The following is an 18,915-nucleotide window of genomic DNA, read 5'->3' as shown; positions in this document are numbered from 1 at the left end:
GGGTAAAACTGCAAGTGACGTGGGAGGGAACGGATTCGGTATGGGTACGTGACTTCCGTGGAGAATCCGGCACGACGAAAACATCAAGCGTATTCGTTTAAACGCAAAAATTCAGACAGTGGTAGTTCGCCGCTACTGCACTGCATGCTGTCATAAAATTGCAGTGTTTCCTAAAATGTTCGACATGGTGACCCACGATCATAACCATTCATGATACTGCCAAGCGACCTACCCGTAAAAAAAATTCTAGTCGTGCCGTTTTATGCACATTGCGATAATGTGTTCCACATCATAATACGTAATATAATTATTTCGTTTAATCTTTTAATCGTATTATTATTATAATTTGCTTGCGGCCCGTCAAAAAAACGTCGACCCATAGGTTGAGAGCCCCTGATGTACTTTATCTACATACCTACATACCTACATATAATAATATTATCGTGTATAGTACGCTAGTACAGGATTTCCGGTAAAGTAACAAAGAGAAGATAATCAGAATTTAAATTATTCTGAAATTGATACAATAGTATTATTAAAAGTACCTACAGTTCAATAATATAATATTACGTATACAAACAAATTATTGCAGACCGCGTGATCATAAAACGGACAGTAAATACAATAATTAATAATACATATTACATAACAATACATATTTTATAGTATCATTTTTTGTTTATGCCGTGATCGTAATGATCAACATTTTTTTCGATTTATACGATAATTTTAATTTTGCGAAAGAAAAAAATGATATTGTCATTGTAAAGTTTGAGTTTTTGAAATTAAATTTCAATTAATTTTCATCCGATTGTAACAATCAGATAAGTATAATGATTTTCGTTTCAAAGAATTGGAACATGACCAAGAATATTGATCACAATGCGACACTTCAATTTTACACATCAAGTCTGATTTAATATAGCTACAATGAAATTAACGTTTTATATAAATTAAATTAACAACAATTTATATTAATCGGTTCGTGTCACCCTTACTATTTAATATTATCTACGCAAAGTATGAAAAGTTTTAAATAATATTTTTGGATTTCGATTACAAACATTGTTTTTTTGTATAATAATTATTATTAATTAGGTACCTAAATATTAATATAGTATAATCAGTTTACACCCGATCTGAATTGAAATTATAAAGTCTCTATGATGATACATTGTACTGCGTGGACCACATTATTTGCATTCCATGTACTTATCGACGAGATTCGCAGAGCTATCAGATATCGTCTGTCACCCTTGAATATAATATAATATTGTACACGAGGTCGGTGCACCTTTAATATTCCGACTGGCGTTTGTATTTTTTTTTCACAAGGCAAGGTTTTCCAACAACTGTCTTATTCGTGATCAACCGATATAACAATTTCGTCAGAAAATCGTTTAATCCCGTCATCGGTCTAACCGTTTGCTGCATCTCTGTCAGAAGTAGGTCCATACATAAGCGCGATACGTCCGAAATCGATGAAATATTGTTAAGTATATGTATAGTATTATTATGTGTATATAGCTTGTTCAAAATGCGCGTGTAAACATTGTTTTTTTTCGCCCCTATTAACGGGTTTCAGCTATTTTTTGTTTTTATTTTCTGTTATTCGTTTCATAATCCAAGTGTATTATGTTGTGTGACCCGTTCAAACAAAAGAAAATCGATATATTTTATACAACTCCCGATGTATGTCATTTCTGCAGTTCTGTAGTAGGTATATTTGTTTTGCTTTTAACGCCCACGTCAAATCGTCGTTTTTGGTGTTGATTTTTTGCCCGTATGTGTTCAATTTTTCGATTATATATCAATAACACTAAACGTACGTCGCTTATCCAATCATCTCACAAATCTTTGTTTAGCAATCAAACAGCTTTCCCGCGTACACAAACGAAATGAATGAGTTTTGTATTGCAAAATCTGTTAGACAAACTATTATTATTCCGTTTGAAAAATTAATGTGTAACTTAACCATTTTATACATATTGCGTATAAAATTATACTTTCCAATAGACTTGTTAAATGTTTAAAGTTACCTATACAAAAAGATATCTATCAGTCTTCAGATATATTCAAATATATATAAGCTATACCAGTAAAACCTAGGTGTAGTACTGGGTTCTATCAGTTAACTTCAAAAACTACCGATTGATCTTGGTAAATAATTTCAAGATAACATACATGATAATTCGATCAACATTTCAATACTTATTGTATAACTTAGACTTTCATTCCAGGATTGGTAAATTCGTAAATTAGGTCCCAAATGACCATATCTCAGATAATTGGGTTCCAGAAAAAAAAAGATAGTATGTATGTGAGTCTCAGGAAAACACAAAATTATATATTTTTTAGTATATAATAATCTTTATTAGAAGTCATATCAATAATAGGTTTATTTCATAGTAATTATAGTATAAATTGTATAAATTATTAATTAAAAAATGTAATTAATTAATCAAGATTAGTTTCACGTACTTTTCAGTTTACGTAATATTAATAATACGGTATAAATATAAATATAATAATTATTGCAGTATGCATACGATAGGTAGGTTAAGTTTGGTACACTATTTACCTACTACTTTATTTGACAAGATTCAATTTACCACTTTTGAAATGCACAAAAATTATAGCGGACTAAATTTATTTAGACCCTTTTATATAAATGAAAAATGATAAATCTTAGGATAAAATACCTGTATATTATGACTTAAGTCTGGAAAATAAAAAAAGATTAAGATGAAATGAGATAAAGTTGAAATTAGTATTTGAATTTATTATTCTAAGTTATTTATATTATAATTTATATGGGTACTAATAAGTATACTTGAAATATATATAATATAATTTAAATAAATACTATCGATTATATATAACTATAGATTTACTTAATTGTTATATAACTTTAGTATGAGGTATATTAACTTCATTTTTTAATTAGGTACATACTTTTTTAATTGTGTTTGTATTTTAACACTTTTCATGTCATTACTACTGTGACATTGATAAGTTCATAAGACATAAACAAAATGTAATTACATTACACTGTTAAATGTAACTTATACTATTAGAATATAACATTAAATATATTTTAAAATTTCAGCAATTCTATTATTTTGATATTATCATAAATAGTATCGTATTTGTTTATGTATATTTATCTGTTTTGATAAAATAAGCTTAAATTAATTATGTGGAACAGTATTCATATTATACATATTTTGTTTTTATCATATTATTTTTTTTTACTTTGGGCTTAGACCATACTAGAAAATGTATTCTATAACCATCATTGATCGTTTGTAAAATCCCAAATAATAACAATAATATTATTCTGAATAACACCGAATTATTTAATTTATCTTAAAATTTGCAAAGATAAATTGGTAAAAGCGAAAATTTTTAAGTTTAATAAGGTTTTATCGTTATTAATGCTGTTACCGTGATAATATTAATATAACATATTATGTATAACCAATTATTTAGAAAAAATGTATTTGTCTGTCATAATTATCCGATAAAAATATATTTATTATATAAATCATTTTTATATATCGTTTAAAATAGGTATCTACCTACTATTTCTACTTATTTTTTGTGTTTTTAAAGTGATTGTAAGTCATTTCGTTTTTGTTCAATCAAGCACATATATACAGGTATATCCAAAATTTATTTTATAAAATAAACATTTTATAATATTTCTTATAACATCTTCATTCTTCGTACACTAGAATAAACAATATATACAAATATATAGTTTTTCATCTTTGCATATTGACCTGTAAACAATTGTTTGAATTATCTAAATAAAAAAAAGTAGATCAAATGTTATTTATTGTTTTTTGTACAATTCAAATTACACTATAGTTATAGTTTAACACTTTGCGGCTAAGATATTACAAGTAAGTTTTGTTTTAAATGAATTTAATTTTGCTATGAACGGTCAGATTAGGTTAGATTTAATACTGAGTCATAAATAAATTAGATAATTATAAAAATAAAGGCCAAGTTATTATTTGTTTTTTAGTACCTATACTATACTAGTTGAGAACAAAAATTGTTAAAATATTTACTTGGAAGATCACACTATAATATGACTATTCGAATATTATTCACCATTAGTTTTTATTTTTTAAAACTGAACTGCGTTTATTTATGGCAACATAAAAAGTGTATATTTTAATTCATGGCTATTTAATTATAAACTACATTTAGGTAGTAGGTACATCAAGGCAAATTATAGAATTACATAACCAAAAATACAATTATAAGACAATTATTTAGAACATTAATTTGAGACATACGTTACTCGTATACATACTGCAGACAGAAATATTATAAATAGGTAGTAATAATACTGTAAATAGTACATTGGAAACAATCATATTAAAGTCAACTGCCTGCCTGATCAATTTCATTCAAAAAAAGGTATTGTAGTTGGGTTTTTTCTTAATCATATCATTCTAAAATATTAATATAGTTAAATAAAAAATAAATATTTTTGAAATAATGAGATGAGTTGAATCAGTCTTCAGACGATTGAATGCGTTATTGTGTGTCATTAAGACGGTAATAGCCATATAAAGGGACAAACTATTTGTATTATCGCGACAAAAAGGATTCAATGACACAACGGAAACGGTAATTAATGACGACAGCCGTTATTGTGAGTACATTGGTTGATAAACGCAATTTTAACAAAATTATAAATATATATAAGGGACGTTGAGCCATTTTTACGGCACGAACATGTCGAGGGGGTAAACGTATTTAACGATCGGCTGACTGTTGTAAAACGACACATTCCGTAAACCTAAGCCGACCTATAAACAATGGACCGGTAGATGGTAGTACATATTGACAAATTGATATTCGTCCACCTAAGACCTTCTAGTGGGAAAGGGTATCGTATCATATACGTATATATGTGTGATATCCGCCCTTTCAGTCGACTACATTTACTATCATTTGCTACGAATTTTGCAGTGCGTTAGAAAGAAATCGTATACAAACAATGGGTGTTGTTTTTTTTTTTTATCACCCTTTTAAACTATTATACACACACACATATAGTCTTATCGTGTAAATGCTGTTGCCACACCTACATCTGTTAAATATTTAAATATAATAGTACTTGTATTAACTTCGCTGTTTGAAATATTTGTCCATTTATGTTGTCTGCTATTAATTAAAAAAGGAGTAGGTAGGTAACAACTCTGCTTTACAATCGTACCCCGTCATTAAGAAGTAATAGTCACTGTAATTTACGTGTTAAATTTGTTGTATATGAAAAACGATTTTGAACAAACACGGTTTATCAGCCTGTATATTATTTATTTAGTATAATTTATTATATATTTATAATGCTGTGATAGTAATTTATTTTAATTTTAGAATATGGTTAGTTGAATCAACTTTGGTCCAAATCATGGAGTTTAATACTTTATTAATATTTAATCATTATAATAATATATATTATTAAATCATATATTTATTGTTTTTATTAATTTTTGAATCAATAACGACTTACAATACGATTAAAATCGTGGTATAAATAGGCAATACTATAAAATTAATCAAAATGTCATTAAAATTAAAATTTAATAATATACGATGTGTAAACATTTCAAACCTCAGCAATAAGTATTCAACCCTCCCCCCCTGAAATTGTTTCGTGTTATATATTATGTGGTAGTAAAATAATCTATTTAATATTATAATACAATTAGAAAACAATTTTTTAGCTTAAAACCTTTCCCGAAACCTAACTAAAATTAATTTCCAGTTCCGACCTTGTATTTATATACTAAAAAACTTACCTTGACTTATTTTTATGAAAATATTTTACAAAAATCTATATATTTATAAGATATTGAGTAATGACTTTAAAGTGATAAAAATCGTGTGATTAATTATTTTAATGTATGAGGTTTAGTTTGGTAGATATTAATGAAAAATTCAAAGTTTCGCGTGTATTTAAGTGGGATGATAGTATTGTATTTAGCTTTTATATGACTATAATAAATTAAGATTATTATTATCTTATATGTATTTACCATAAATCACAAATAAATTATAAAAACTTAATATGCCTTAATTATTCTAGTTTAAAAATTAAGAATTAGTTAAAATTATATTTCAATAATAATAAAAATTATTTAAAGTAAAAAATGGTAGACTCATATTTATAATATACTTTATAATATATTTTAATTGTATTACACTAGCCATCAAGTGGTACAGAACCAAAGACGTTTATTTTAATTTTTTTTATGTTGTTAAGGGTATACAATTTCATAGATCAATTTTTATGGTCTGACATATATGTTTAAAATGGCATTGTATTTTCTTATTGTACTATAAATTATAATACATAAACATAATGTTATTTGTTTTTATATATAGTACGTAAAACCGTTTTAAATGTTTCCATATTTATTTACTTTATGTGATCAGTTGATATAAGACAATTATTTCTATGTACCTTAATGCATGATGGTTTTTTACTAGATATTTATGTTCTAAAACGTATTAAAGCAAATAATAACAAATAACGTTACAACTTGTAACGAAATATAAACTTTTATTATTAAATTATGTATATTAGTTTTATATATTTTTTAAATATATTATTTATAATTTGATTGACAAAGGAATATCTAAAAATTATAATATGAAATATATTATACATATTTCGTTATTTAATTTCAATAAAAAATTACCTCTATTAATTTAGTAAAGCTTTACTATTTGATATTAAAATGACGAAACGGAATGCTAATATTTCCAGATGATAACGTACCGAGTACCAACCTTTTTATTTTTTGTTCTTTAGTTGACTACCTATTGCAACCTTACTTTACAACTCGAGTCAGATGACAGTTTTAGTACCCTTGACAAATATTTTTTTTTTATCATTTTCGATCACGTAAATACAATTTTTTGCTCTCCAAACTTTAATGGCTAAATAAAGCACATAGACACGTATAATTAAAATTATTTACATCTTTAAGTTTTTATTGCTAGGTTAAAATATGTCTTTTATGATTCCTGCCAGATACTGAACTCAAAAAAATATGATATAGGTAGTTTAATAAACTCATTAGTCAAAAACTATATTTATAAATAAAAGACACCATCATATTATACAAGTATTAACTACCTATGATTGTTATAAAACTTAAAATGTACATAATAGTTGATAAATAAGAACCTGCTAGTGTAAAAATTAAATATTGTATGATCAGAATTGAGAATAACGATAAAATGTTTCACGATTAGATACATTTAACGCATTATAATGTTGAAATTTATATAGTGGAAATATGCTTTTGAGTTTTTTATAATAATAATGAGATAAACAATATTAATTTATTTGATATTATGAAATAAATTGTTTTGTTTGCAAATTTTCATCTTACGAAAATTGATAACTTACAAAAAAACACAGAGCTAAAAATAAGCTTAAAAGAAAAATTCTTATCGTATAAAATTTTGTTACTTGCCATACACTTGTTTTAAATTGAATAAAATAGGATCTTTTTTAACTCAATACTATCTAGCAAAGACGGTTAAAAATAGTCTTATAAAAAATGATTTTATTAGTTGTGTTTAGAATTTGATTTATGTAAATAAATTGAAACGTATATTGTGTATTGTTTAACAATTAATTCTTACAACTATTAAAATCTTTCAAAATTTAATTATTATAAATTACTAAAAGTTGCGTGCAAATCTTATCTTATTACATAATATAATACGACGTATTATTGTTCGTCGTATAAAATTTTTTATTCTTAGCTAAATATGTTTTAAATTATGTAAATAATTAAGGTATATAATAATATTAATTCAATAATAGAAAAAAGACAATATAGTAATAATATCATCAGATCTTTTCATTTAATTTAATCATTGTCACACATTAATTTATTCTAGCTTAAAATATGAAGTAACGCGTTTAATATAGTACATTAAATATTCTCTCTCTCTATGTATGTATATATATTTAAGTTATATACGCATATATATTTTTTAGGTGCAATTTGGACACAGTTGATACAACATTTATTCTTGGATGAATATTATTGTATATAATATGTGCATTCAATTTTTACATAACTATTTTGAATTATTTAAATTATGAGTCTGATTTTACAATTTTGGTTTATTACAACAACTTAATTTTAAGTGTACAATTGAATGACACAGACTTGTTAAAAAGTTCATTTAAACGAAAATAGAAATTAGTATTTTTTCAGTTAAGTAACTAATTTAAACTATTTTGGGTATAATCGTTTTACAATAAATTGTTGTATAATCTTTTAAGTAAAAAAAAAATATAATTTGTAGTATATAAGCGTAAATATCTGTTTGTTTTTGTAGAAAACTATATACAGCCATATAAATTATATTTTTTTTAGGTACCTCATAATTTATGTTAAAAATAAAATATTACATTTTAAATTAAAAAAAAATAACAATAATACTTTTAAATAAACAATTGTCTCTTAAAAAACAGATAAGCATTTCCTTCTTATAAAATAAAAAAATCGTATTGTCCTTCGTCTATTTTACAAGTCACAACCAACGAAATAAAAAAACACATTTTGACAGCTTCATTTTTTTTTTTTTGCTACTATTTTAGATTATTACGTTATGACTCAATTATTTTTAAATTTTTATTTTCGTGTACAGTTCAATTCCCAATACTTTTATCTTACTAACGATTGTATTTTTAATGATCAATATAATACAAGTCAAAACTTGATATAAATGTTCATAAAAAATAATTAAAAAATATTATATATAAATATGTATATCTCACAAATAAAAGTTACTGGTTTTTGTTTTTAAGATAACAGTAAAAACGTTCATTGTATATTTAAATATTTAATAATATAAATATTATCTATAGCCCGTCTAAAATTGAACTGTGATATTAATGTATTGTCTAGACTTTATAGAATTTTGTGTTATTTTTTTTTAGTTAAAATTGAAAAATACATTTATTGTTTTAATACAATTTACAATATATAAAGATTTTTGGAATCGAGTTGTTTAAATATTAAAATGTATAAATATCACAATACTGCACATTATGTATGCGATCGATACATCACACTGACTACAAAAATGTAAAAGTTACGTTTAAATTAATATATAATAATACATCTACGAAATTTATTTAAATTGCCTCCTGAAAACTTATTTACTAGTTTCATAACAAAAAATATAAATTATTATAAATCAATCTTATAGTTTGAAGTAAGAATCCAAATATTTTTTTTAATATTTCAAGATTTTAAATAATTGTCTATGTAATATGAATGGACATGACTATCAAGTTGAACATATAATATGATAACATTTTTGTGACTAAACTCTGATACGAAAAAGTTACAGATAAAACCTGCTGTAGCCCGTGATGTTATTAATCTTTCCATGATGATCTTAAACAAACAGTGGTCCACTAGTTTGCATTTCTAATATTATAAAAGTCACATAAATATTATGTTTTATGCAAATACTAAACTTATAGCTATGCAATTTGTGTGATTCGTAGAACAAAAACGCGAAGATATAGTTTGATAAAAGATTATAAAACTTTGAAATTATCGAACCTATAAAACGAAAAATTAATTAATGTAAGTGATACGAAAGTATTCGTTTAATTTACAGAAGAACTAATTGAAATCTTTAATATCAAACATCCCTTTAAAGTTTGATGTTCATAAACAATGCAAATCAATATTTTCATAATATTTGTGTTGTTCAATTTAGTTTTTCAAATTATACAAATAAAAAATAAACTTTTATAACAATATTGTATAAATTTTATATACCTTGCCAACTATAGTACAAAAATACAATTGTATATTTTAATTTTTGTTGTTATTTTGTTTTAACTGTTAATGTCTCAGGCTTTTATAATAGTTTAAATATAATATAAAGTTTATTTTGAAAAATCTTGGGAATTATACTGTACCATCGATTTTGTTTTTTCTTGACAAAAAAAAACTTTTTTCATACTTTTATTTATCACGGACACTGGCAAATATAAAAAAAAATCTACAAAGTTTATGGGTACTAGAACTGAAAGTAATTTTATATGCATTACAATATTATAAAAAAGTCTCACTCTCGGCATAAATTATTATTTTTTTCATTTTACATAGGGAGTCTGGTTGTTCCAATTATTTTGTCTTAAAATATTCGATAGCAACTTACGTATATTTAGTAATCAAGTTTAAATATATATAGGTATATATTTAATTAAATGCCACTTTTTACATTTAAAAACTATATTATTTTTAATATATTCAATTTTAATAAAATAAAAACAATAATTCAGTGCATATTTAATACGTATATATTATAATTATACATAAAACAATTATTCCACAATACAGTTCATTGTACAAATGTTTGTTTTGAAGTAAACATTGCTTACATTGTTATATTAACTATTAGTTTATATCCTTTTAGGATTAAATTGTTGAAACTGAATTTCGGGTATCTTGAAAAGGCGTGTCTTTTGTAAAGTGTAAGGGATCGGGTTAGTTCGACTTATCCAGAATTATAGCTGAAAACTTTAATCATTTTATTTTATGACTTTCCTATACTATACATGTTTGTTATAGACATAATATCAGCATTGAAATAATGTTATCTTGCTGAAGAATACAATTTTGTGAACAGAACTTTTTTAATTTGTTTAGTAGTTTCAAAACGTTTATAATATGTGATATTGAATTCATATTTATGTATGAGATTGTACCAAATACACGAAGTCAATGGTTTTGTATCTGCTCGTTTTATTTGTTATTGTTGATATACAAATTATTTTTTAGTAGAGTCGACATTTAGAACATAAAATAAATACAAAGATGATTTGTGTTTTATTTCTACAGAAATGCATTATTTTGGCCTTTTAAAATCTATAATAATATCATGTTGATTCAGAACAATAAACATTATTTATTTATTTTTTTTAATTGTTATGTAATAAATATAAACAATATTATTTAAAATTTGCAATTGTAAATGTTGGTTATTTATGGGACCACGATTATTTAATTTTTGTTGATCAGTATTTAATATTTATATATGTATAGGTATATATTAAATAACTGTTTTGCACAATAATATTATATTTCAGTACAAGTACAAATATATTACAAAATTTTTTCTACATAAAAGCACCTACATCAATGCTGTCATTCATTTACCAACACAGTTTATATACAACAACTAGATACTTACCAAAAACAACGTTTTATAAACTCACGATAAATGCGATGACCGTAACGATGCTCGAGATATTATACATATTATATTATACGGGTACAATACAATATTGACATCGTTTCTGTGTTCTGTGTGAACTCAACTTGTGGGGTATAGGTCGCATATAATATTGTAGGGATGCTCCGCTGCTACTATTGGAGAGGATTTACAGTTTACTTGAATAATATTGCCGGTGCTTATAATAATAATATTACGAGAAAGTTCTACGACTACATTATAGAATTATATTGTGATAATAGTAGTATAGTTAAAATAACCGTTTTATTATTGAGATACTCGTATATTCGACCAAATAAACGAAATGAATATATATTTTTGATTTTTAACATTTCGTCGTTAGAGCTGACTTATGCTGAACATTTAATTATTTTCCGTAAACAATATTACCATAAAATGTAAGTTCGCGAATAAGTAATAAGTATAATTACATATTATAATATTTTGACAAATACAAACATAATAGTCATGACTTACAAGTTACAATACCTAATCTATATAATATTATTTGTCCATATGTTTCGTGTGTCGCATATGCAATTAACTTTAATAGGAATAAAATATTAAAACATAAATTTGTTCGTAAATTAATTATAGTACAAATATCCTTAACGTTCATCGTGCTCGGACGTGCTAGTCGTCTAGACCGTACGCTTATTATGGTATTGTCGAGGAGTGTCATACGGGTGTCATATTGAAGACATCGATGAGTTGTGTTATTGGACATTGTTATACGACAAGTACAAGTCGTTCGCCGAGTTGATTGACAGGCACACATGGCAAGAACCGGTAACGGATTATAATAATAATAACTAATAATACATAAACGGTACGTTTGGTGCGTCGTCTAATATTATGTTTATGTCGTATACTCAGACACACACAATCTAAATATCGTATTAAATTAATGTATGTGTTATATGTATGGCCCGGTAAGTGGAAGTTTGCAATGTGTTACCCGTAGGACAGACGAAAACAGCACATGCAAATCGTACACACGTATACGGTTAGCACTTCGCTTTTTGTCACTGCGACAATGCTAACGGTTCAGTTGACAGAGTACATCCCTTCATTTTGGGACGTTAGAAATCAATGTTATGAAAAAATGTATGATTAACATAATGATCGCAGTGACGAATCGCGGAATTTGGCGTGCAAAAGGTATATTATGAACGAATGTCTTAAGAATTTTTCAATTTCCAAAGTATTAAAAAGAAACATTTAATTTTCTTGTATAATAATTCCTAATTTAAATAAATAATTAAATTATTTCCGGTACGGTTTCTGCGTTAACGTGCTCCATATCGTTAAAATCTTAGCGACTATTTTCCGTTTCGTTATTATACAAAATAAAAATTATAATATAATAGATAATATGTAACGCTATGTTTCGGGGAATAAAAATTATGTCATCGTTTCAATCATCGTTTACAATGAATTAAAAATGGTATTTGTCATCGTATTCTAGCTCTTCTCAACACGATGAAAAAATTTTTAGTTCACCTAATCGTTTTGTTGTTTTGATGGCGAGACTGAGAGTGAGCAACTATCTCTATTCAAAAACGTACCCAAGTTAGTTTGCATACCGACGGTTTATTTGTATAGAAAATCAGAAATCTTTCAGAATTATACAAAAAATCAATACAGCAAGTCAAAATATTAAACATAAAACCATAATAAGAGGCTCTCACTAGTTGTCATGTCACCAAATCCAATCTGGGACCATTAAATGTTAACATAGCTGCAGCTCAATCTACAAACAGTATTTTTAATACAATTTATAGTTTCTTGACCAAAATAAGAATTTTATTAAGCCCTCTACTTTCCCTTCTCTAAATAAACTCTATAATTATTATTTAAATCAAATTATTAATACTGAAGGTACTTATGTAACTCATTATAATTTAGTTAACATTTAGCGGTATTATATTATTATATTTTTTCTCTCTTTCTCAGTTATGTATAATATACACATCTATATTATGCAATTATTACCAAATATTATGACGAAATTACTTAATTGTTGACCTGTAATAGTTTTAAACTAGAATCTAATAATAATAAAAATAAATGATTTCCCAATGGATGCGTCAATTTTTCAGTGAACGTGAATGGAGTTTTAAAAAAAGAACAACAATGGTTGTAAACGTAAACAAGCTCAGTTTTAAATTTAATTTTTCTAAACATCGTTTAAATTTAAACATGTATCTTATGTACTTTTAAAATCGTATAATTATAAGGTCTTACTTATATTGTACAAAGTAGGTTTTTTTCTCTTAATATTTTTATAGCTATTTTTAATAACCTATTTATAATACTATGTAGGCATATCAAATGTGTTATTTTACAAAAACGATCCAATAATATACACATGGATTTATTGGATATGGATGGGCACTTCAATGGATATTTTTGAACCTAATGTTTTAATTATTCCAACACCGCGGTTTGTATTACAATAAATAATGTTAAAGATTGGAACCTTTCAATAAGCTTCCAAAAAGATGAACTTATTTGACAATGTTGTTGGTTAATAAAACTTCTAAATTAGAAGTTACACATTTAAATTCAATAAAGTGTTTACCGCCGATACCTTTATTATACTCATAAATAAATAAATATGAAATTAACTGGAATAAGACTTTTTTTGCGTATTTCAAACTGAATATATTTAAAATGTCTTATAATTTATGGTTTTAGCAACTTCGTGTTCAATGGATATGATTGACAGGTCATTTAATATCGACCTTAAATATGATTTAATTAGTTTCAGCTTAATAAAATTGCATTCATTAGATGCCAATATTACGGGCAATGAAAAAAATGTTTGATATGCCGTTCATATTATGTTAGGAAACTACTACCCGATATTTTTTTTGAATGTTCCATTATTAAACTAGTAACACTGAATAATGATAAATGATAATAACGATGATAATATAATAAATATAACTGTTAAGCATCAAAAATACACATGATCATCGCTAATAAATTCACTAATGAGCAGCCTGGTTTATCTGTATTATCGAGTACTCAAGTGCTGTGGTTATTTTTAGCGATACTTTCATAACGAGAAAATAATATAACATTTTCATTACATGACTATTAATATAATTGTCAATTAAATATTGTTATTTTATAAAAAAGGTGTATAGATGATAAATAACTTAGTTCATTTTTAATAAAATATAAGTAATAAAAAGATGTAACTATGCGTTGAAAATGAATGTGCACATTTTTATTCTGTAATTTATTTTTTATTTAATATAATTATCATTAGCACTTACTCTATGATTAACGACTTGGCCGCATACCTAGTTTTATCCTCCACCCTCATTCTTAGATCTGTTGATGGATCTAGGATTATTATATATGAATTTCCTAAAAAATAGATTTTATTTATATATGTTTATGAATAATTCAATATACGTTATAATTGCATACATTTTGATATCAGTGAATCAATATGATGTTGTAACGCTATTTCACATTTGTGAAAATGAATAAAAGATGGATTACAATTTTACGATATTTCATTAGCTACACCCTACAAAACTGGCCCATTCAAAGGGTAATCGTTGAAGGATTAATGATTTATTATTGTATAAAAAATAATAAAAAAAAAATTGTCCATTGCGCCTTTCAATCGTTACAAATGTTCACCAAATTTGTTACTCTTGGGGGTATTGCATAGTAAAAACATTCCCAAGAGGGTCAGCCAATTGATGTTGGGTTGAGTTTGCAAACGCCACGTCATTGTTCGAATATACGTACACTCTCGACATATATCCGAAAACCTTTGGTAGTTTCAATAAACTACCAATCGAGTTCTAAGGAACCCTTTTGCGTTAAATTTGAGAGAAATACTCTCTTACAAGAGGTTTTATATATGTATATATTATTATGGTATATACAATACAACAATAGTGTATATAATGTATAATATAATGGAAATGTTTGATCATAAAATGTTGAACAACGAGTATTATAACCTATAGGTACCTATTATACTTTCAAGTCTAGCCCCACAAAATACATACACAAAAATAATGCAGTCAATACATATACGTATAATATGTTTTTTAGTTTCGATTAATTTTTCATGATTTGATTAATATATATTTATTATATATATTTACAGTGATTTCATATTAAATTAACGTATATCGATCATATTTGATGAGTATACTCCGTTTATCGGAATAACGGGATATTAATAATGAAAAAAAAAATAATAATCTGTCATAGACATAACCGTTATTTAATTTTTGTACCCCTACGGATCCATTTAAAAGCTAAATGGAGTGCTATTAGAGAAACCGCTTTCAACGGATTAATTAAATAAATTGTGACCCACCGAGGTTTACCGGCATAGCTACCTCGTTGTTGTCACCGTTTCATCACTGTTTTTTTTCATTTTTGTTTTAGTGTTTTACCACAGTAGTTCTATGTTATTTTATTCGAGTGAACTTACAATTAATTTTTGTTATTCAATAATAATTTTTATCGTTATTTGTTTCAGAACGATGTGATTTATTCGGCTTTCAAGTCCATAGTCGAACAAACCGAATGTCCGGCGTATAGTAAAATACTGTGAGTACCTATCTATTAAACAATTTTGTAGCATATGATTTTATTTGGTTTTGAAAGTAACACAAATTATTTTAATGGAATACCGGATTTTATATTGTGTGGAATGTGATACATCCCTGAATATTTTATTATATTATTATATTAAATTATAGTGGTGCAACACAAATAATAACAATAACAAAAACATAACAGTTAACAACATAACAAAACAGTTAGGTTTTTATTTGTGCCAATCGATATTCCGCGTGGCTTTTATCCGTATGCGCGTCGAGTGACCACTTAGGTATACACTCGTTCTATGCTTAATGCTTATGACAGACTTTAGGCGTATGTTCATGATTTTGTTGGATTTGTAAACAACGGTGTTTATTTAATAATTTGACGTCCTTTAAACTGTAGTCACAGTATTGGCCATGTATCGAAAAAAGCCGTTTAATTTACGAATATAACTAATCTTACTGAACTGTGTATAATAATATACATATAGTGCAATATCAGCGCCACGACAATTTCCTTATTTGGTATTTGGAATTGGATAAGGCACAAGTGTACAACTACGTATAATGATATGTAAATTGAATTAAATTCACTTCTAGCAGGTTGACTCAATATACATTTCAGCTTTTCGAGACTAACCATACAAAAAATATTATTATCAAAATAACTCTTAAACATGAATATTTTACATCACTATCCACTTGTCCGAATATTATTTAAGGTTTTTATTGCCTTTAATACTTACTATGGGTAGTCAAAACTATAATAAATGTATTATATTTTAATTTATACTTGTCTGGTGTTATATCGATAAATCGATCAAATTTAAATATTAAAAGTTTCATCAATACCAACATAGGTACTGTCTCAGTTTAATACAATTGGATTATAATTTTAAATGTTACAAGTAGGCCATATGACATCAATATGTATGTTAATAATTTGATTGTATATTATAACAGAAAATTAAATTAGGTATTGAAACAGAATTTTAAAATTAGTAAATGCACGATAATGTACTAACTTCAAAGCTATTTAATTTTTTGAAAATTAAATTGCCTTATAATAATTGTATTATAATATGATAAAAATAAATGTTTTTTTGTTTTTATACAGTTTGATTTTTAAAATATATGGTATTTTCTCACGAATAACATAAATAATATAGTATAAACTTACCGTATATACAACATTTTTTTTTGTAATATAATTTATTTTTGTGAAATATAAAATCATTTATTACCATAACCATTATTTATATTCTGATGAGATTGATAAAATTATTAATATTAGATAAATTACAATGTCTATAAAAATATTATTATTATTATGAATTTTTTTTTTTTATATATAAAATATCAAAACAATAATTAATAATTTATAGTTTTACCTGATAAAATATATATTTATAGAAATATAAACTAGTATAATTATAATTATTTTATAATTATAGAAGATTAAGTACATACTAGCATTGGATATATTGTTTATTAGAATATGGTAAAATGATAAATTAATTTACCTATATAAATAAAATAAAATATATGGTTATAGAACTACTTACACATCAATTGATTTTCTCAGAATCTAAAAAATATACTACATCGTAGTCGGTTTTAAATCACAAATATAAATATGATTTAGGCCTGTAGCATAAATCATGTTTGATATTGTAAACAATTTTGTTTCAAATCTAGGAAAAATTGTTCGTTTCCCCATAACAATAATGACAAACCAAAAGCTCATTCTAAACACATTAAGATTTTTACACAATTTATTCGGGTACGAAGTTTTGCTTAGTCATACTTGTTTAACAGTATCGTTGTACACAAAACAGTATAACCTCGAAGCAAATGGATGTAACAGTAAAGTAAAAAAGAAATACGTTGTATAAATTGTATTTCAAACAGAGGCATCATTTATGGAAGGACAGGGAGGAGCCACCACACGGATATTTGTCATGCCCCTATAGGTTTATAATGGAAAAACGTCCGTAAAGCGAATCTCTACACACCGTCTGCCAAGTACCATCAGTTTTCATTTTTTTTTTTACTTTATACCAGATGTACGCTATTGAATTTAAGTGAAACTATTCGTCATATAAGCTCATATTTTGTAAGACTAAAGAATATCTTTTCATAAAATCATAACGCGTAACATTATAGTAAATTGACACATTATATAATGATTTTTTTTATATCACGAAAAATTGAAAAAAAAAAAACAATTGATCGTGAGAATCAATTGATTGAATATTAATACTTTAAAAAACTCTATTTTTGATTAGCTACATCATATCATATTATTGTTTATTATCTGCCTAGACAATAAAAATACATAGATATAAGTGAATATTGCAATGTTATTGTCTTTACGTAAATGCCTATATTATAGTTTATAACCATCGAGCAGAAAAGTGTAAGATATAATGCAACTGTGTAAATGGTGAGAAAAATGTATAGTTAACGATTAAAAACTAAAAAAACAATCTCTGCCGTTCAATCCTTGCGAGTCTTCCTCACTCCTCAAATTCGTCAAGAGCTGGTGAAAGAGCGTGCGGGTGGACCGTTAAAACGGTGGATAGGTATTATCGGTGGTGCAGCAGTAAAAACGTTTTGTTTGTCCGGGAAAAACTCGAGCGCACTCACTTAATTACGTGGTCGTGTTATTGAGCCCTTCAATTAGACCTCTCTTTCTCTGTCTGTCTGTCTATCAGTCTCTCTCTCTTCGTCTCTTTTTATCTCACTCACTCACTCACTCTCACCACTGCCTACGTCTCTTCTCTCTTTTCCGTATGACTCTCTGTTTCTCTTCTTTTTATATTTCTCTCTCTCTCTCTCTCTTTCTCTCTATCTATCTATCTCTCCACTTATCACGATCACCCGCCACCGTCGCTACTAAAACCGCTAAACGTTTGGGTTAATTACACAGTTATAAACAGCCACCATCGCCGTGGGTGTATATGCCGCCACTGTTGAACTGTGTCAACAAAACTTTACGGTAGATTCATTA

At 26.1% G+C, this 18,915-nt stretch overlaps 1 protein-coding gene across 1 annotated transcript in view; it reads left to right on the top strand.

The window, feature by feature from the left end:
• LOC132929609 (head-specific guanylate cyclase) overlaps positions 1-18,915 on the top strand; it is a 237,184-nt gene that overhangs the window by 35,807 nt on the left and 182,462 nt on the right. Inside the window, exon 3 of the mRNA XM_060995082.1 lies at positions 15,836-15,906. Within this exon, the coding sequence (XP_060851065.1) occupies positions 15,836-15,906 (71 nt within the window). The remainder of the gene's footprint in view (positions 1-15,835; positions 15,907-18,915) is intronic.

Source organism: Rhopalosiphum padi, chromosome 4 (genome assembly GCF_020882245.1).
Source record: "Rhopalosiphum padi isolate XX-2018 chromosome 4, ASM2088224v1, whole genome shotgun sequence".
Classification (NCBI taxonomy): domain Eukaryota; kingdom Metazoa; phylum Arthropoda; class Insecta; order Hemiptera; family Aphididae; genus Rhopalosiphum; species Rhopalosiphum padi.
The sequence above is the reverse complement of the archived record's forward strand: the minus strand, read 5'-3'. Positions and strand labels throughout refer to the sequence as shown.